Source organism: Chroicocephalus ridibundus, chromosome 2 (genome assembly GCF_963924245.1).
Source record: "Chroicocephalus ridibundus chromosome 2, bChrRid1.1, whole genome shotgun sequence".
Classification (NCBI taxonomy): Eukaryota; Metazoa; Chordata; class Aves; order Charadriiformes; family Laridae; genus Chroicocephalus; species Chroicocephalus ridibundus.
Genome location: NC_086285.1, coordinates 112,889,344 through 112,910,462, shown reverse-complemented (window position 1 = coordinate 112,910,462; position 21,119 = coordinate 112,889,344). Strand labels below are relative to the sequence as shown.

Below are 21,119 nucleotides of genomic sequence, written 5' to 3'. Positions count from 1 at the left end.
TGATTGCGTAGCCTGTGTTAGCAACTCTGTTGTGCTCATCCACCACTCACGCCTTCTGCTTTAGATTTCTGTGCCAGCTTGACTTTTACATATACCAAACGAGTCAGAGCAGTACTCCTCAGCAACTCAGCCTCTGGAGGCTTCTTTCAGAGCAGGGCAAGCACTGCTTTTCAGCCTTTGGCCCATGAGTAGCACGTTTTGTCATGGTATCAGCTGGGATAGAGTTGACTTTCTTGCTAGCAGCTGATATAGTGCTATGTTTTGGATTTGGGATGAGAAACACCCTAGTGGTTTTGGTTGTTGCTAGGCAGTCAAGGCCTTTTCTGCTTCTCACACCACCCACCAGCAAGTAGCCTGGGAGTGCACAAGAAGTTGGAAGCGGACACAGCTGGGACGGCTGACCCCAACTGACCAAAGGGATATTCCAAACCATACAACACTATGTTCAGCATATCAAGCTGGGGGAAGGAGGGTGGAGGAAATGTTCAGAGCGATGGCATTTGTCTTCCCAAGGAAATGTTACGTGTAATGGAGTCCCGCTTTCCTGGAGATAGCTGAACACCTGCCCAATGATGGGAAGCAGTGAAAGAATTCCTTCCTTGGTTTGCTTTGCTTGTGTGGCTTTTGCTTTACCTATTAAACTGTCTATTAAAGCCAAGAGTCTTTTCACTTTTCCGATTCCCTTCCTCATCCTAGCTGAGGGAGCGAGTCAGCGGCTGCATGGTCCCAGCTGCTGGCTAGGGTTAAACCACAACGCACTTCCACCAAAACCTGGCCTACGTTTGAAAACCCTGGGAAACGCAGGCCTGCACTCATCCCTATTTTCTAAAAAGCTTCTCTTGGCCTTGGAGGGGACGGGGCAGAGGGCTCCTGCAGCAGAGATATCTTTCCAGCTCCCCGGAGCCAGGCACAGCCCAACGCCATGGGGGCAGACACCCACCTGCAGGACCCCTGCCAGGTGACATCCCCCCGCCGGGCTGCCGGGGAAGGAGAGCGAGAGACAGCTTCCCCCCCGTCATCGCCCACCGAGTCGGCCACGCCATGACGCCGCAACGGCCACCAACGGCCACTAACTGCCACCAACGGCCACTAACTGCCACCAACGGCCGCGCAGGCGCCGCGAGGGAGGCGGAGTCCCCAGTGCCGAGCCCCTCCCCTCGGCGCCCCGTGAGCCCCGCGGCGTTCCGTAGCGGGCGCGCAGGGCGGCGGAGCGCCGGCCACCCTCCCCACACCGGCAGGCGAGATGGCGGCGCAGAAGATTAATGAGGCACTCGAGCATATCGCCAAAGCGGAGAAATAGTGAGCGGAGGGGAGGGAGGGAGGTCGGCCGGAGTTGGGTGGGGGGGAAAGCTAGCGAGTGGGTGCCATGGCTGCCAGCTCAGCGCCCGGCCTGTCAGGCCCGGCCGCCCCATGGAGGCGTCGTATCGCCTCCTGCTCGAGCGGGGCTCGGCGGAGCGGGCTGCTCGCCCGACGCGGTTACCTTCCCCGCGGCCTCTGAGCCGTGGGGCTGCTGTCCGCCGGTTTAGCGCGGCCGCTCGGTACCCCTTCTTCACCCCTGGGCCGCGGCCGGGGGGCCGGGGTGGGTTCTTGGGAGTTGTAGTTCTCACCGGCGCCCATGTGGACAGTGGAAGCCTCTGGAGAACTACGGCTCCCATGGTGCCCCGCGCGGAGCGGTGGGGAAGGAGCAGCCCGTGTGGAGGTGGTGACTCCACGGCGGGGCTGGCGGGGGGACCGCGACGTGACCTCGGGGGAAGGGAAGGGAGGTACGGGACTGGGGGAGTGGGAGGACATGGCTGCTCGGCCCCTCTTCTGCCTCGGGGGTCCCTCCCTACAGGGGGCCGGTGGTAAAGGGCCCCCTTCTTCCCGGAACTGGGAGAATAAAGGGGCCCTAAAGCTAAGGAGTGGTGTCGGTGCGGCTCAGAGGCCTGGAGCCTGTGCAGGTTTCCTGAAGGACCACGTTTATTGCTGTGACCCCAACTGGAAAACCAGAGGAGTCACTTCTGCTCTTCTGCTAAAGTTAGTGGGAGACAGGCAAGCGGGAGAAAAGTGTTATGGGGATTGTGGTGAAGAAAAAAGCATAACCTTGCTGAGATGGTGTGTGCTTCCTGCCTATGTGTGATTGTTTCTTTTTAGATAGCCTCAAAGACCTGTGTTGGCTTAACATCTACGTATGATAGTCTTTGCATGTGTATTTTAACACTTAATTTTGCTTGTAAGTCTCAGTCTCACAGCCTACAGTGTAGATGTAATAGAGATGACTAATCCAAAAATGCTATAATTTTAGTTAGAATAGCGATGGGCCATCCAGAAATCATGGATCAAAAGTATAAACTGTGATAGAGGAGAGGCCTTCTCAGAATAAAAAAATCTGTACCAGAGTATCTTTTTCAAATTACTTGACTGTAACTGCCTTTCAGTGGAATTCATTTTAAGCTTATCCTGGAAAGCATTTGAAATAAAAGGCACCTAAATCTCAAATTGTGTGCAGATTTAAAGCATTGTGTATTTTAGTGCAATGCGTTTGTCTGTGATAAAAATAACACAATATAAAGGCTTGCTTTAGAGTTACATACTGTGGCTTTCATCCAAGTAAGACAACAAAACCAACATAGAGTCTATATACAACTGTTTTTCCAAATTAAGCATGTGTTGCATCTGAAGTATCTGCCTGTGACAAATATGGAAGTGGTCTCTAAAGTTATGGTAATTTTTATATTTGTTTTAGAAGTGTGGAAGTCATAATATTGAAATTGACATTGCCTGATGACTCACCTCATTTTGCAATGTATATTTTTCCCTATGTATATGTGTGGCTGTGTGTACACGTGATGCCATTTAGTGTCATGATTCACTCTAGACATATAAATGACATAAGAGGCTTTGTCTTTGTGTTGGTAAGTAAATTCTTTCATTGGTGTATGCAGTGGAGAGTCTTTGATAATTCTTAGCAGCAAAAAAATCACTGTAGAGAAACACTGGGAAATTCAGGATGTGTAACAAAAAGTGCTGTTAGGTGTTGTGGTATTAGAAATCTTGAGATATATTGGTGTAGGTGTAAGTATTCTTCTTTTGGCTTCTTTACTGTTGACGAGCTGGACTGGTGAGGACTCTCTGATGACAGCAGAAGCTTGTTAGGGCAAGGCATGTAACTATGGGAGATCATTGCAGTGCTTTATGCAATTCCTAACAATTCCAGCATTTATTTTTACAGTGGCGATGCCACCATAGTATTGGTATATAGGTAATTGGCACGGAGGTAGTCTAAAGTTTTAAATATATCAGAAATATATATTTGAAGGTAAAATATAAATTCTTTACTCCTTGTTAATAGGCCTTTCTTCTTGCATTTTAGTCTGAAAACTGGATTGTTAAAGTGGAAACCAGATTATGACAGTGCAGCTACCGAATATGGGAAGGCAGGTATGTATGTCTGTAAATATGGCCATATACTTTATGGCTTAAAAGTATTCTTTAAGCTGATAACATTTTAATTATTTTACATTACTGTGAAAGTAAAACTATTGTGAGGACAAAGTAAGATGAAACGACAAAAAAAATACTCTTAGTAGCACTGCAAAATAAGTATCAGATTTTACGTGGAGATCTAGAACAGTTGTAAAAACAATATTTTTTTTTAAGCGTACAGCTTCTATTTTTTATATTACTATGTGTGATAAAAATAAAGCGTTCCTTCTTTCACTTGTCCATCCCCAAATCCTATGACTTTACCTACAAAACAGCAAACATTTGAGCTGTTTTTAAAACTTCGCTTTTTCATCATCTTACATGTCCGGACAAAGACTGTCTCAGTAATGTAGAGAGATTCTGCCGGTTTTGTGGTTTTTTAGGTGTAGTAAGATCTCTTTTCTGCCTTTTTTCCACTGCAAGTGTCACACTAAATATAAAATTCTTACTAGTTGATTCCTTTATGCTCTTAAAACTTTTTCTTCTTTTCGATAATAGCAGTTTATCATGGCTTTTTGGCTTCCTACTGTAGACATTCCTATTCATTCATTTAAGCCTGAATAAAAAAGTACAAACTTGGAAGAGCAACTGGAGCATTTATAAATTGGAATTTACTTTAAATCCTACTTTAATGTCCTTTCTGTCTAATGGAGATAGAAAAAAATATTTGTGCCCTGAATTGGTTGTGTTGAGGAGGTTACAGGTATGCTTTGTTGATGGTGCACTTCTATTCCTGCAATACTGATTTTGTATAACCTCTAATGATTAAAACCATATACACGTGCATTCCTGCAGTTCCGTAATTAAAATACAGAGTGAGCGAGTTAGTTCCAAAATCCAGCTGAACACATTATGCACAATGTGTGGTACGATGATGGTATGGAAGTGTTGTTGACAATAAATGTTTTTAATGTTATCAAAGTGATTAATGAAGCAAGGAGGACTGTCATGGGAGTTTTTTGGAAGAGCTTGGTAAACTGTAACCATTAATTTAAAGAGTCTGTTTGTATCTTTACGTAGCTAAATTCTTGAGCAGAAATGGTGAAAAAAGGAAAATGGCAAGCTGTAAATAAGAACTTTATTTGATTTTTTTGCAGCTGTTGCTTTTAAGAATGCCAAGCAGTTTGACCAGGCAAGGGAAGCCTGTTTACGGGAAGCTGAGGCACATGAAAACAATAAAGCGTATCTTTTCATTGATTGTTTATTTTTTTTTTCCAAGAAGCTGACTAATTGCTACTTAGAATGGGGTAATAGGGGTGGTAGAAGATGTATTTAATATATCCGAGCATTTTCTCAGTCTAACAAAATTGTCTTTTAAAAGACTATTCCTGTGTGCTCTGAGTGGTTAGAAAATCTGTGTTGTTTCCAATAACATTTTGAGTGATAAGATGCTGATCAGTGCCTGAAATGCCTATGTACTTATTCAGAAATTATTATATTTCTTTTTAAAATACCTACAAATGGATAGTATAAACTAAATGCCACTCTGACTTTATTGTAGTACTTGTAGTAGTATTTAGTATCCCGGAACATACTTTAAATAAATGTGCTTTTTACAACTTTGTATGCAGTTATACTTTGGTATGTTGTGTTTATTCTGTCCTTAGAAGCATTTATTTTTGACACCTTGCCTACAAATGTAGTAGGTTTGGTTTGCCTTTATGGGATTCCTTACTTTGAAACTAGTACTTCCATAAGATTTTGCACACTGATAACTTTTCTGCATTCTATTTTTGTGGCTTTTGTCCTTGACTTTGACAATGTTACTTCCAGTCTCTTCCATGCTGCCAAGTAAGTACAGAAGCACTGAATAATCTGAAACAAATTTTCTAACATATGCTACAAGCACGAACTATCACTTTGATCTTGCTGTAGTAAATGGTATGGTTCAAGTGATTTTGCTGTTTCAAAATCAGTTTAATGGAAGTGGGGGCTAGGAAAGTCTGAAAACCTGCAATGGCCATCTGAAGAAATGATGATTTTGACATTTTTCAGCACCTTTTTGATGTAAAATATTTTTTCTTAGATTAACTTTCTGTTATTTTGAAATTCTATGAGTTCTTATAAAGAAAATTTTTAATTAAAGACTACTTCAAAGCAAGCAGATAATGACAAATAATCCAAATATTGCTTGTGGGTCAGATCATGAGAATAGATTTTTAACGGGGAGTGTGGTTGGAGCACTTCATTTGTGGAAGATAATGTTACGCATGCACTGTCTCATTAGATAAAACACTTAAAACATCTTCAAAGCATTAAATAGTAATAGTGAAGTGACAGCTGATGCACGTTAACTACAGCTTGCTGAAATACACCATATCTAACTAAATTATAATTTTTTTCTCTGCAGAGCTTATGAACAAGCTGGCATGATGCTGAAGGTATTTTCATTTACTACTTTTTATTAGAAAGTTCTGTTTTATAGTGAAGGATCTTGTACACTGGATCGTTTTACAAATACGTGTAACTGAATTGCATATTCAAATGATATTTTTCTGTTGACTCGTAGTTCCCACAAATACCCTCACTAGGTTAGGGAAGTGACATTTTTAATTGGGGGGGGAAAAATGGTTTTCCTTTCTTAGAAGGAAAGGTGAGGGCCTCATGTCAAGGTAACAGAAGAGTGGTGCTACTTTTGCTCTAAACTACTGCAAATTCATTAAAGTTTGGTACTTAACAAATGAGTTTTAAGGAGTTGTTGGTCAGCTTTCACTAGCTCTACGAGCTTGTAAATAAAATTAGAATCTTAATAAATAAAGTATTACACTTTGGTTCGCTTTGTTTCATTGTACGTAATTGTGTGTAGTTCCTGATGGCATCATTCCTCTGACTGTTGCTTTGCAGGAGATGCAGAGACTCCCTGAAGCAGTTCAGCTGATCGAGAAAGCCAGTATGATGTACCTGGAGAATGGGACACCAGATACAGCTGCTATTGCACTGGAACGGGCTGGAAAGTAAGTCTGTGGTCTTGGTGGCTAGAATGCATGCAGGGCATGGGTATGTCTTTGGTTTTCTTTCTTGCCTTTTTGATGCTTTTAGGTTAAAAAATACTTTCATTTCATCTGAAGATAAATGTTTTATGCTTATTGCAGGTTAATAGAAAATGTGAGCCCAGAGAAGGCTGTGCAGCTCTATCAGCAAGCAGCATCAGTGTTTGAAGTAAGTGGGGGGTTTTGGAGTTGGTTTGTTGTTCTTTTATTTCCACCAGCAAAGAATTTTGCAGTCCCAGAAAGTATATGAAGGTGAATGAATTAGTGGTTAGGGTCAACTATAAAGTTAAGAAAAAGCCTAAGATTAGGTTCTAAATTATTTTTCCTTCCCTTCACGTCAGTGGCTGAGTAATGAAGCTGAAGGCTTCTTATGCTGCAGAAAAGGAGACTATAAAAGTTAGGAATCAGTTTGCTTTGTCTTTTTCTCAGTTTGGGACTTGACTGAATCTGAATTTTGTATGTTTCTGCCTCTTGTTGGGCAGCCTGGAGGGTAGGCAGGAACATGGCTGCTGTTGAATTCTGGAGCCTAAAATAGTTTGAAATCCTTGAAGGCATAGAGGAAAAGTGTTTGCTTGATACTCTATGCATCCCATGAGCAGATGGTTTGCCTTTTTGCTGCTGCCACTGGTGTACCTTGGTGTACGTTGTCACGTGTTTCCAGATTAGCAAGTTTGCATTAGTGTTGCTTTGCTCTGTAGATCCATACAGGAGCTGGCTGTGGGACTTGTGTGCACCAATACTCTTCATATTTCCCTTGAGTACGTGAACTGCTGATACACAAATTAGCAGTTGTTCTAAGTTACAGATGACACTTAGATTAAGGTCTAGTAGTCTTAATTCTGTCCAAATGAAATAAAATGCATGAATTCTTTTTGTTCTTCTCTAGAATGAAGAACGTTTACGGCAAGCATTAGAAATGCTAGGGAAAGCATCAAGACTTCTAGTCAGAGGACGCAGGTATAGCTTTATGCCTTTTTTTTTTTCCCCCCTTAAACATAATTGAATCTTTAATAGTGATTTTCATTGGTTTTTTTCTTGCTGTGTTTGCGTTATATACTGTTACTTAATTCTTCTTTGAGATGTACTTCAAACTAAAATTCAGTTTCTCTGGGATATGCCAAGTTCGTCCAGGATCCACCTGTTTTGTGTTCTGGCATGGGAGAATGTGGGCTGTAAGGCTTTGTTTCCTTTGTGTTTGTTGAATAGCTAGAAAGCACATACACCAGTTTTCATTATTTCTTAAACTACTTCAGGAAACTATTACTTTTTCCTTCCAGCACTAATACGTAGAAAGTACTTGGAAGTCTTTTGTAGCTGTGGAATATAAAATGGGAATTAAGTGACTAACCTGAGGAAGGAAAGCTGTTTGCAGCAGTCTGATTCTGGACTTCTTAAAGAAGAGCGTATCTCGGAGTCTCAATGGGAATTTATTTTAATGGTTGATTGCTATGACCAAACTTGACCTGCAGTTCAGCTTAGACGTGCTTCACTGAAGCATGTAGTTCCTTTAAGAAATTGTCTGGGTTTCTAACTCTACTTTTAAGACGCTATATTTCATTGCAGAATTGTAGTCAGAAAAGGAAATTTACAAAGCAACTTGAAAGCCTGTCTGTGAAAGCGAGTCAATATACCTTCAGAGCATCAGAAAGACTTGGTTGCTCTGCTGCTTTATGGCTCATGTGTTATTGATAATTTCTAGAAGTTTAATATGATTAAAAGAGTATTCAAACCCAAAAGCAGTTATTATGACTTAATATTGATAGTTTGTGGATATCAGACTTACTGATAGCTTATCATAACCTCATGACATAGAGAAATCTGTTAGGGTACCTAACAAGGCATTCATCTTGTACCATGTTATGAAAAATTAAGTTTCTCTGAATGAATACTAGAGTTGTTCTTAGCCTGCATGTGTCCCAAAGGAATCACTGACTATGTATTTCTTAACCTGCTCTGTTAGTAAGATCTACTGCTGATTTTTAGTTGTACTGCTTTTTATTCCAGTAGACTTGCTATGTATTAAAAACTTTGTAATTAGCCTCAGGTTCATTATGCTGTATTCCTGGCACTGATACTCCTGTTTTTTGTGTTGGTTTGTTTTGTTGTTTTTGTTTTTTTTTTTAGATTAGATGAGGCTGCATTGTCTCTTCAAAAGGAAAAAAGTATTTATAAGGAAATTGAAAATTACCCAACATGCTATAAGGTAAATTCTAAGAGTCAATTTCTGATAGCACATTTCAAGTTTTTCTGAGTAACTAATAACAGCTGACATCTGGGTGACCATATGTACCTCTTGATTTAGGGATACGTTTCTTGCTAAGTGATGAGAATTTGTGGTAGTGCATGTTTCTGCAACCTCTCACTGTGCTTTTTTTCACTACTACAATGTTGAAGATAAGATGCTGTTATCTACAGGAGCTGTCGATATCAACAAACACATGAAAAATAAAGATGTTTTCAAAAATGACAAACCACCAAAGCTGTTACTTGGTACAACAGTTCATTGCAATGTTGTAGGAGGTAATCTCTTTCATACCACCTGAGGATATGGCTTACTACTTTTTCACGCTAAGTATTAGCAGTCTGGTATTTTTCTCATATTTTACTGTTAATTTCTAAAGAATCATCAGATTGTGGTTTTTTTGTTTTTGTTTAGAAAACTATTGCTCAAGTCTTAGTTCATCTTCACAGAAATGATTATGTTGCTGCAGAAAGATGTGTGAGGGAAAGCTATAGGTAAGTCTACTTTGCGTCCTATAATTGTAAACTGAATGTTTCATTAATTAAAACAGAAAGTAGTCCAGTTGAATACATTGAAATGAAGAAGGCATTCTTTACACATCCAGGAGAATATTCTGGTGTCAAAATCTGGATTAGTGTTTAATCCTGGTTCCGGAGGCTTTCCCAGTAACTCTCTGTTTCAGCTTTCATTAGGACTTCAGTAACAAAATACTGAAACAACGTATTTTTACTTAAACTGGTTTTTTAGTGAAATGACTTGAACATATGTGTAAGTTAAATTGTGCTTTATTTTTAGAAAGAATCTTTCAAGATAAATCTTTAAACATCTTGCTCATGTTTTCCAAGTCTTCAATTTGTACTTTATATGTAGAAACTCATTACAGAATTTTTCTGTATATAAAGTAGAGGAAGAGTTTATTGACTAGTCAGAAAAATCTGAAAAATTCTAGTACTCTCTTTTTGTCTTGACTGTGATTGTAGTCTTATTCTCAGCATGCAAACTAATATTGCTGAAAGTTTAATTTTATGGATATGATCTGGAGAAATCAAAGTGGTTATGGGCAGTTCTGTGGAATAAGCAGTCCATCAGATTCTTAAAAGCTGCTTGCTCTTCTGCTATCAATCAGCAGCATTTAAAGATAGAATAGCTGAGTATCAAGTAGATTGCGGAAATGCCCTAAATGAACTCTTAATTTCCTTCAGTATACCGGGATTTAATGGAAGTGAAGACTGTGCAGCACTAGAGCAACTTTTAGAAGGGTATGACCAGCAAGATCAGGATCAAGTTTCTGAAGTCTGTAATTTGCCACTGTTCAAATATATGGACAATGATGTAAGTAGGCAGTTCATGTGTATTTTTCTTAATGATATTTTTCCTTGTTCAGGTTGAGATTTTTTTTTTTTCTAGTAGAGGAGAAATAAGAAGAGCAGAGTCTGTGTATTATTGTGATTTGCTCTGTCATCCTGCCCTGTGCCTGTGAGCTTTATGTATTCTTTTACTTTGCTGCCTGCCAGCGTAAATTCCCACATCACTGTCCCTTTCAGATGGTGGGAAGACTTAGGTGAAAGAGCAGTTTATTATGGATTTGCTGAGTTTGTTTGATCAGTATGCTAAATTTGTGTTCCCTTCTGTTAGGTTCCTTAGGGACCAGAACAGTTTGCCACTTGTGCTTTGTCTCAGAAATACCATATGCCTGATTCTTGTGCATAAACGTTGTAGAATATGATGCCTATGATGCCTACAGGATGGTATTGTTAAATGGGTTTTTTTTTTTTTAGCACTTACTCCATAGCAAGGTACTAATTAATGAAAGATCGGGGGTTTTTTTAATTTTATTTTAAGGAAGTAATTGTGCCCCCCTCCCATTTTTTTTTAAATTGTACTTTTAAATTGTAGGAAGTATAAGGATAGGAAAGATGTGAAGTAAAGGAGACATCCATCCATGCCAAACTTTTTAACGTTATTGACTAATTTTACTTTGTTACTATGTTGAATAGTAAAAATTAAGGTACTAGTCTTACTAGAAAACACTTGTAAGAATTTTTACGTGAACTCTTACTAGATAATGTATGCAGAGCTGCATACTGAAATTTTTTTTTTTTACATAAAGCTTGAAGCACAGAAACTGTATGAAGTGGCCAAATTATTCTATAATAAGTAGTGTCAGTACAGATATCGCATCCCATTCCCAAGAGTGTTTGAGATAGGAGGGAAAAAAAAAAACCGAACAACGTTAGGCTTATTCTAGGCTGGAAAAAAAAAAAGATCTGAGAGCAGCATCAATCTGTTTTACGTACTGAATGTTACCTGCTTGTTTATTGTGAGCATAAATCAATTCAGTGCAATTCAACAAGATTTTAGTTGGGTGGTAGTACAGAAATTAAACTTGCCTTGTTATTGTCAGTATGCCAAGCTTGGTCTTACCTTGGTGGTCCCAGGAGGTGGAATCAAGAAGAAATCGCCAAACGCTGCACAAGACAAAGCAAGAGGACCAGCCGCAGTGGGCTCTCACGCTGAAGAGGAAGAGGATGAATATTCTGGTGGACTATGCTAGCTACAGACATAGGTTGTCTTAAATATCTGACTTATTTGTGATGTTGAGCATATCCAAAGGTACCAGATTTACCAGAGCTTCATTGCAATTGTGATACGGGAATGCTGATATTAACTTGGCAGCTTCTGGGTACAATACAGGAGAAAAAGCATGATTGTACCTATCATCTTGAAACATTTTTGGACTTAATTTCTTACCTGGTGGGAGCTTCCTCAGGGCCCTGCTTTCAGTTGATGGCGAAAAATGTGAGAGAAATCTCTACTCAAAGCACAGTTTAAAAGAAACCAAAACCATAGAAGCACTGGAGATGGGAGAGTGGTACAAAATTTTAAGTGCTAGATTTCAACAGCTGACACTTCTTGGTCCCAGTAATGTGTTTGTGATTGTTTTCTGAGTAAAATATGCTATTTATCTCTTGTTTAACAGCATTTAAAGCAGGCTGTGCCAGGCAGGATTTTTCACTAGTATAAGCACTAGGGGGAGCTTTCAGTTTATTTTCAACGTGTTTTTACTCCACTTCGGAATATTATTTTAATACCTTATTCTTTGCAAGCAGTATCCATGTGGGTGTGGAAAATACTAAGTCAACCAGTTTGAAGCTGTCTTGCAAGCTTAAAAGTACAGGCACGCCTTTATTGACCTGAAGTCTTTGGAGATAAATGTGTGCATATTGTTTGTAATGTACGTCTCGGGAATGGAAGGAGTGGGCAACCTTTCTCGGTGGTGTTTCTGAAACATGCCATAACTAAAAAAGAAACTGAAGGTAGTAGATAACATGCATTGAATATAAAGCTCTGAAGACAATGTTTAACAAAAACTTAGGTGCAGTATTTCAATGATGTGTTTGAGTTCTTGAGTGTTCTAGGTGTTTATTTACTAATCAATACGCTAGTCTCCAAAGCCATTTCATTCTTTCATATTTTCAAAGCACAGAACAGCTATCTTACAGACAGCACTTTTCAAACTAGTTCAGAATCCAAAATAACCAAATTTTAATGCATCTTCTCCATTTTTACTTGGTTTCAAGTCATCATGTGTTTTGCAAGCTTCTGTCATGTCTTAAATTTGTTTGAGCATTTTACGCGTAAAAGCTGACAACACTGGAAGCTGTGCTTGTGGTCTGTTTCTTCAGAAGAACCTAATCAAGATCTGCACTAGGGTGAGATCACTTGGAATCCAGCAGGGATTTGTGTGGGATACGTGATGCCCAGAGTTCAATAAACAATAGAGCAAAAGTACAGTGTGAAGTGTTGGTACGGTTTCTGCCATATTAAGGATGTCTTCAAAAATATCAAGCATATCTCTGACATATGTGTGATGTCTGACATCACTATGTCAGACTTAATGGTGATGAAGGGAAACTTTTAGAGGGTTAATAATCACTTTCCTTGGGCTGGATAGTACTCGATAGCATTGTGATGGGTGCACAAGCTACATCATGAATTGCAGGTGGGTCTGCTGTAAAAGTCACCTCGTTCAATTTAATGGGTGTTCAAAAAGCAGTTTTGTCTCTATATTATATAATAATGAGCTTGGATTTTAAAGCTACTTGAGACTACGCCTGTAGTTGTGTACTGTCTGACAGGTAATTTCCCTTTGTTATTAATGGTGTATATAGGAAGAAGTTTTTGCTCATCTATAAAATAGTCTAAATGAAGTTTTGGGAATTGAGTTACTTTTCTCTGACTACATGGAAGATGGTTTTGAAGACTTTCCTGTATCTCTCTTCACTGTTGGAGAAACTCACTGCAGTTTACTCAACTTCTGCCTTCTGGATTTGATCTTGAAGGTGACCATGCACTTTTTATGGGGAGTCTTTATCACATGTAGAAAAAAACTGCACGTATAGGACAACTGGGAACACTAAGTAATTTTCTTCAAGTTTTTCTTGCTCCTTCCAGTTCTGAAATCAGTTTTGTTGAATGGTCCCAAGGGGTCTACTTCTTTTTTTGTGTGTGAGAAGATGACATGCATAAGAAGAAAAATTGGGAGCCTTGTGTGCTTCTGTGAAGGAACTTGCAGACTTTATTTAAACTGTGCTTGTAACACTAGCAGGCCCTTAAAAGAAAAATTAAAACTTATGCATTAGATCCTTAAAGCCTACTTTTCATATCACCAAAAAAATAAAATAGATGTACAAGACTGTCTTCCCGCTTCCCCCAGCTTTTCTCTTTTTCCCTTGTGCCAAGTGTGGAAAATCTGGGACAAAAGTAACTTGTACTAAACATGTTAAGCTGCCATCGAATTGAAAGGGGGCTTCTCTGAATTTTAGGAGTAGAATCTTAATTTTTGATTGCAATGTTGCTGCAAAGACCAAATCTGCAGAAATTGAAGTGTTTGAAAATAAGATGGTCTATTTTATATAACTTATTCTCCTATTTTAGGCAATGAAATCGTGATAGGAACATTAACTGCCTTTTAGTAAATGTTTAACTATAGAAGAAGCTGTCTGTAAATTATGTGTTAGTGTTTGTTTCTATCTTTCAAAGCAATTTGCACACTTATGTAAATATCATTTTAGTGATTTAAAGTGGAAAATATGCCATTTACAGCAAGAAAGTTTCCAAAATCAGTGTTGACTGTAAGAAAAATAAATTATGCATGAAGGCTGAGTGATGGCCAATGCAATATATGTGTAAAATCAGATTTCTAAATTATCTGTAACTTAAGACTCATATGGCCAAGTGCAGTGTGAAACCTGTGCTTTATTTGTTCTTTTTCCAAATCTGTGGTGTATTAGAATACAAAATGTGTTTGTAACAGCTCTACAGATGCTGCTTCTTGAGAAGAGGCTGTGTGTTTCACCAACATGAAAAATAAAACTTGAAATTAATGGATTTGTGCTAGCTTTCCCTGTTGTTGATCAGGTCCAGCTGAGCACCACCATTTGAAAATTAGTTTGTTGTTTGGTTTTTTTTAATCTCAAGCAGATTTTGTGTGTGACTGACTGCAGATCTCGTCACCAAGCATTGCAGGTATATTTTGTGATGCCCCTTGGGAACTTACTGGCTCAGGTCTGAGTGTTGAAAGTCATTGGTGTCCAGTCTTTTTGGCTTATTCACTAGACATTTGCTTATCGCCCACAGTTGGTCTGGTTAAATGTGTAGCAAGCTCTTAAAGTCTTCTGGAAGAATACACAAAAAACCTCCAGGATTTACCTGAATATGCTGTAATCCAGAAAGGAGTGAGAACATTCATTGGAGCAACAGAGACGTGAGAGAGGTTCTTGCACCAAACTGTGCTTTGAGTATTAATACTGTGACAGATGCGTCACGTGCGCCTCTGGGGTCAGTTGATCGGAGGATGCCCTAGCCATTAGAGCTTCAGCATTCATTTCCAACAAGGATAATTTTAGAACTGGTGTTTGCTGTCCAGAAAGAACGTGTAAAAGTGACTTAATCGCTACTTAGGCCATAGTTTTTTGCTGATTTAAAACCAAGACTTGGAGGTGGGGTGAAGAGGAAGGTTAGTTTGGTCTTGGATTGCTTCATTCTTTACCTATGTCATTTTACTTAATATGCTAAAGTGTCACTGATGTATTTTTAAGCAGCTCTGTAGATTTATAGAGGTTTTTTTTTCTCCCAAAGTTTAGTTTGCAATTCTGTTACAGACTCAGGGGGCGGGGGGGATTTTTTTTTTTGAAGCAGGGGTGTTGCTTGTATTTGAATGAAAACTGACTCGGTTTAAAGTACAAAAAACAGGTACGTTTCTGTATATGCTGAATTTGTACAGAAATAGTGAAGAAGGTGGGGGGCATTTGAGGTATAACTGTGAATTTTAAGACTGCTGTGTTCATTAGAGTTAATTAATCATGTTTATCACTTGGGCCAGAGTTTCAAAGCTGTTTTCATCCATGAGAATGCAAGTTTGTCATTATTTAGTTGGATACAATGGGGATCAACATTTCAAAAGCCAACCATCTTTCCACAATTTAAGGATGTGAACTCTAGAATTCTTCAGAGACTTCGTCATTGAGAAACATCACATTTTCTACCATTTTAAAGTCAAAACTTGCTGGAGTACTTGAAGGTTGAAGAATTGCACTGAAGTTCTTCAGGGTGACAGGAATCGTCCCTCAGATGCCGTGAATAAGAAGCTGTAAAAATAAGAACTAAGCTACTCTTGAGGAAAAAAAAAAAAACCAAAAACAACAACCACTTTTTTAAAATCATCTAGGTTATAATAAGTAGTGAACTTTTTTGGATGTAGGAAATAGAAAAAAGAAGCCCTCTCCAACCCCAACAACTAGTAGTGGTAATAACGTTGGAGCAAGTAGATGGTAACATTCCAGAGCAGGAGGGAACCACTTGGCATCTGTGGCTGTTTGAGTATCAGCAGGGGTATTAATCTCCAAGCTAATGGTCTGTAGAGGCCAGCAGCCCGGGAGCTGGGCTCATCTCTTCTTGTACCTTAGTACCTGTTGGAGGTGATGTGTATGAGTTCTGTATCTGACCAACCTTCCACAAGGCTGCTGGTCTTTGTTTCAGGGTCATTGCCCTTCAGCTGTGATTCCCAGTGCGTCCCTGGTGCAGCAGTGTAGCCTCCAGCCTGGAACGGGAGCGAGAGGCAGCTGCGAGGCTGCACGTACGTTTAAAGAACATATGGCTGTTGTTGGCTCATCTGCTGAGTCCCATGGGAATGGTGGTAACGACCGTGGCTGGGCTCCGAGGTGCACGCTGCTGGGATGTTAACTGGTGTGCAACCAGTTTAGATTATTGGACAGAAACGTTTTGATGCTGGAGTGACAGAAGTAGGACCTACCCACAAGTAAGGGGAAGATGGGTTACCATCAGTTGCCTTGCATGTTTTGGATATGTATTTATGTGCTTGGGTTTTTTTGCTTTATGCCAAATTTAGAAATAACCCGGAGTGGGCTTGTTTTCCGAAGAGCGTTGCTGCTTTGTTAGCGCTAGATGGTGCCGCAGAGCAAGCAAAGGGCTTTCCTGCGCTGCTGGGAAGCCCTCGCTGCGTGGTCTAGGACAGCTTTTGCTTTTAGGTGTGCTCAGCTGGAGTATTGATTTGGTTGGGATCATTCGCACGGGGACCTGCTCTTGCTGCTGCTTCTCATGACTTGAAACACCGTCTTGAAGTCAGCGAAGAGAGCAGCCCTGCGGGGCCAACCCATGGCTTTCCCCTCCAGTGCTGGCTGGTGCCACACGCTCACTGCCACGCAAGTCCTCCACCGTAGTACGGCTGCCCTGCTGGGTGTCCTCTGCTGGGGCAGATGGGGTCGGTGCTGCTGACAGCCTTGCTTCCAGCATTACCTGCTCTTACGGCTTGCTTCATGGTCGAGCTTCCCGGCTCGACGGCCGCTGTGAATCGTGAGGGCTGGAGAGCTTTGGCAGCCTGGCAGAGCTGGCTGCTGGTTAAGGGCTGGTTGGAGAGTTGGTGGCAAGGGGCTGCCTTGGCTGCCGGAGGTGGTCGGCCAGCTGTGCTGCCGGTGGACTCTCGGGTGGTCCCTTGTGCTGCAGGCAGGAGGTAAGGGGGCTGCTCTGCAAGAGCCTGGCTCTGGTCATAAGGAAGACAACCCGTGCCGTGTTTTTCAGGATGCCAGAGAATAAACAGAGGTCAAATCCTCCCTCCCCCTTGTGATGATACCCATCTCCTTCTCACCTCCTCAACTTAGACAAATGCATTTATTTTTTGCTGTAGTGTTTTAGCACATGATAAGCGGGCCCTTCTAGAGGTTCAGATCCCAGCTGTGATGGATATGACAACTTTGCCTTCCTCTCCTCTAACATGTGGGCATGGGAAATCAGGCGATTAAGGGCCCGGTTACAGAGGGTGGGTGGGTGGGGAGTACATAAGACAGTAGCCGGTGGGCAGTATAACTTGTTAATAGAGACTTTCAGCTCTAGGGCTGGCTGGTTCTGTTGCAATTGCAACTCTCCTCGCAGCCACAAAATTTTATGAAACGCCTCCGGGAGAAAACACGGCATTAAGGACAGAAATCAACAAGTTGGCTGGGGGCGGGGAGGGAAGTGAGCTGAAAATGGAAGGAGTGAGGAAGTCGGTCATCATGCAATGGTATGTTGGAAGAGAGAGCTCCTGCTGGAATTTGCCGAAAGGACTATGCTTCCAAAAAATGCCACTTTCCGATTCCTCCGCAAAGGCAGGCAGGCAGGCAGGGAGGGAGGAGGCACGACGGCTCTGTTCAGGCTGGGGAGAGGTTCCGTAGCCACGTGTGCTGTGAGGCGGCATTGAATGCAAACACGTTCTGGGATTTGTGTCCCCTGCCTGTCACTAACTGACGGCAATTCAGGAATTAAAGGTTAAAAAACCTTGCAGTGGCAGACAGGGACTTCTTTTTTTGTGTGTATGTGCAGTTGGGAGCTTTCTAGCCAATGCTTTCTCTGCTGCACCGCTCAACAACTGTCCCAGAGTAATTGTGTTAGTAATAATATAGCAGAGAATTCATGAAGTGTAAAGACCTATGGTACCCCATGTGTCTCATTGGTGCCAAGTGTTTTATTTAACTGACCACCATCCAGTAATTTTTCTGGCTCCCGTCTTGTGTAAATGTATGATTTTCCAAGCTGAATAGCTGGAGAAAGAATGAGGATCCCCTCAGCTGCACCAGAGCCTGGAGCACAGGCTGGTGTGTAAGGAGTGGGCGGTTAAAGCCGGGTGGACTTGGGTAAGGCAGCTGTGCACCAACACTGAGCAAAATATTTCAAAGCTTTGATAACAGCGAGGCAGAAACACTGGTATATTTAAAACTTCTCCTCTAAGTGAGATGTTATTCTGGCACTTCAGTGGGTTTAGCGTTTCTCCTCCCAAACTTACAAGACACTGCATCTTGTGGGAATTCCTGAGAACTAATTTTCTTTGAAACACCAACGGAGAGTTATTTTTCCCCCCTGCGTGTTTTCAAATACTTCAGATTATTCCTGATGCAGGACATGAGTTTGGTGACAAGGCTGAGGAACATCGGAAAGGAAAAGAAAGCACCCTTGTCTTCTGTTGATTCAGACAGAGGGCGATGTATGTAGAAAGCTTACGTGATTCCCCTCCACCCCCTTAGATCTTAATATTCTCTAGTATAAGGATTAGGGATTTTTTTTCCTTTGTTGTTCGTGCACATTAGTATGCGATCTGAAATTGAGATAGCTGTTTTTCTGTACGTGTGCTTCTGTAGCCTTTAGGGAGCAAAACATTTCTTGTGGTTGAGATGGGGGCAGGAGGGAAATCAAGAGAGAAAGCATTGCACGTGCCTGCACGCATCGGTCACTTGTTTGTCTTCAGGTGCGTTAGCACAGAACTACTTGTGGTCCCTTGATGGATAGGCTGTCAAACGGCTTCACGTATATATGCTCTTGCTGCATTTTTTTTTTTTGTCTGGAGATGCTACGATGATACTGGAACAAGTGTGAACACCTCATAGTTGGTTTGGTGCAGCCAGACGAAATCTGTCGTTAATAACTGCAGCCAATAGTAAGTGCAAGTAGCAGCCTGAATGCATACACATGCTTGCATCAGGAATAGCATGGCCAGCAGGAGCAAAGAAGTGACTGTGCCTCTGTACTCGGCACTGGTGAGGCCTCACCTCGAGTACTGTGTTCAGTTCTGGGCCCCTCTGTACAAGAGGGACATTGAAGTGCTGGAGCGTGTCCAGAGGAGAGCTACCAGGCTGGGGAGGGGTCTGGAGACCAGGTCATATGAGGAGAGGCTGAGGGAGCTGGGCATGTTTAGCTTGGAGAAGAGGAGGCTGAGGGGAGACCTCATTGCCCTCTACAACTACCTGAAAGGAGGCTGGAGAGAGGTGGGTGCTGGCCTCTTCTCCCAGGTGAATAATGACAGGACCAGAGGGAATGGTCTGAAGTTGCGGCAGGGGAGGTTTAGGTTAGATATTAGGAAGAATTACTTTACTGAAAGAGTGGTCAGGCACTGGAACAGCCTGCCCAGGGAGGTGGCTGAGTCACCATCCCTAGAGGTGTTTAAGAAACGCCTAGACTTGGCACTTCAGGGCATGCTCTAGTGGCAGAGATTGTAGGTTGTTCGGTTGGACTTGATGATCTCAAAGGTCCTTTCCAACCATGAAGACTCTATGATTCTATATACTTATCTCCACTTGTACTTATGACATGATAATTTTTTTTTAGAATGTCATGGATATGTAAACCAGGAAACAGATATTTCAGAAGTAGTGTTTCTTCACAAGACTGAAGTGCAGTAATGGGATAACTTGAAGTGATTGCTCCACTGGACTTTGAAATAGTTTGTTAAAAACGTAGGGGGGAAATTCAGAGGAATCTTTTTCTCGGGGCATTTCGGGAATAGTAAAAAAAAAAAAAAAAAGTTAAAGAAAAGCGTATGCCTGTTGAGTTTTCCTTATAGCAGATTGCATTGTGGATAATTCTGCTGTATGTAGTCTTGTATTACTATAACAAAAAATATTGGCCACTTTTAAGTATAGATATTGCAGCTACTACTAGGACTCTGATCTTTATGGACCAGAAGATGGGAAATGTTAATTAATAGTTTCAATGTGTCTGAAGCATAGAAAGAGACAAGGAGGCAGTGTGTGATGTGGAAAGGAGTGGACTTAGAGAACAGAAACCAAGGGGGGTTCCAGCCCGGTGCTAAGAGCACTTGTGCCTTTTTATGATTTCCTGACCATAAGCACAAAGAAGGGTGAAGGAACAACTGGAAACATAATTTGTTGTTTGACAAATAACGGAGAACCATAACATGAACCACGCATCCGATGGCTTGTGTAAATCACACAAGTGGCTATTTTTGCCAGAGATTTAAAGGCGTTTTGAGCATCGTTGACAATTCTGCTGCAACGCAGTAGGGTAGAGCACTTTTCTGTGGTGTCCCTTCAGTTAATACCAAATTTATGCTGCTCTGATCCAATACGTTTCTTCAGTGGAGTTTCCAGATGTTCAGCAAATGAATAGATAGTGTAATAAAGGGGATCCTGCTTGCTGTCTGCTGCATTGTTCCCTTTCTTCAGGGGTGTGTATTTTGTCTTTGCTGCAGCAGCAGGAGTATCCCTTGAAGGCTTTGCTGTGTAGCAGTTCCCTTTTTTTTTTCTTTTTCCCCGTTTACCACTTTTCCCATTTTTTTCTTTTTCTTCAGTTTACCCTGAAGGAAAACCAAAACTTTGCTCTGGTGGGATATTCCAGTAAGTCTTCACCCCTTTGACCATTTTTTGCTTGATTCACGGCATCTTATTAAAATCATTGCTTTTTAATAGGCAGAGTGCCGAACTTTCTTTGTGCTCATAGGAGAGAAACGAGTAATAAAATTAATGTACTATCATGGAGCTGGTGGAAAGCCTCTGGTCTTGGTCATCAATCCAGGGTGTGCTGTGTTCTGGTGGCAGAAAGGCTGGCATTTTGTCACTGTTTTGGGTTTTTATCTTTGACCAAATACAAATAACGAGTGAATGTGACACATAATCTTTAGATTTAGGCCATGTCCGCACTGGGAGTTGTGGCCCAAGCCTTTAAATAAGGGCTTGAATTTAAAATATACAAACTATACTGCAGTAACTTTCCACTCTGAAGCAGGCTTTTAAGGGCTGTCATACATCACCAAACTCTTTTTCTTTGAGTGAGGAATTCACACCCCTTTGAGTTAACTATGGTGTGGCTCACTAATATGGCACACACCATATGATACCAGAAGTATAGCGTTTTGAGACGGTTGAGTTAAATGCAAGTTAATCGCTTCAAATACGAATGCTGTGTTTCTTGTCGGTCTTCTAAGTTATTTCAGTGTGGCTATTTGTGTCTTTGGCTCTCTTCCCAATTTTCCTAAACATCATCTCTAAGTAGCGTTTAAAGATGTTGATATTTCTGATGTCTAAATGAATGGCTGAAAATCTCTGGCAGTGATTTACTCTTCAGATGAAGATTTA

The 21,119-nt window shown here is 41.2% G+C and overlaps 1 protein-coding gene across 1 annotated transcript; it reads left to right on the top strand.

Annotated features, from left to right (window-relative positions):
- Positions 1-1,133: 1,133 nt before the first annotated feature.
- NAPG (NSF attachment protein gamma) lies at positions 1,134-14,088 on the top strand. Its single transcript, XM_063326532.1, has 12 exons — positions 1,134-1,299; positions 3,353-3,420; positions 4,563-4,647; positions 5,239-5,256; positions 5,816-5,846; positions 6,310-6,419; positions 6,558-6,624; positions 7,342-7,412; positions 8,580-8,658; positions 9,112-9,191; positions 9,900-10,029; positions 11,102-14,088. The coding sequence occupies exons 1-12, from the start codon at positions 1,244-1,246 to the stop codon at positions 11,249-11,251; spliced, it is 945 nt and encodes a 314-aa protein (XP_063182602.1). The 5' UTR covers positions 1,134-1,243; the 3' UTR covers positions 11,252-14,088.
- The last annotated feature ends 7,031 nt before the right edge of the window (positions 14,089-21,119 follow it).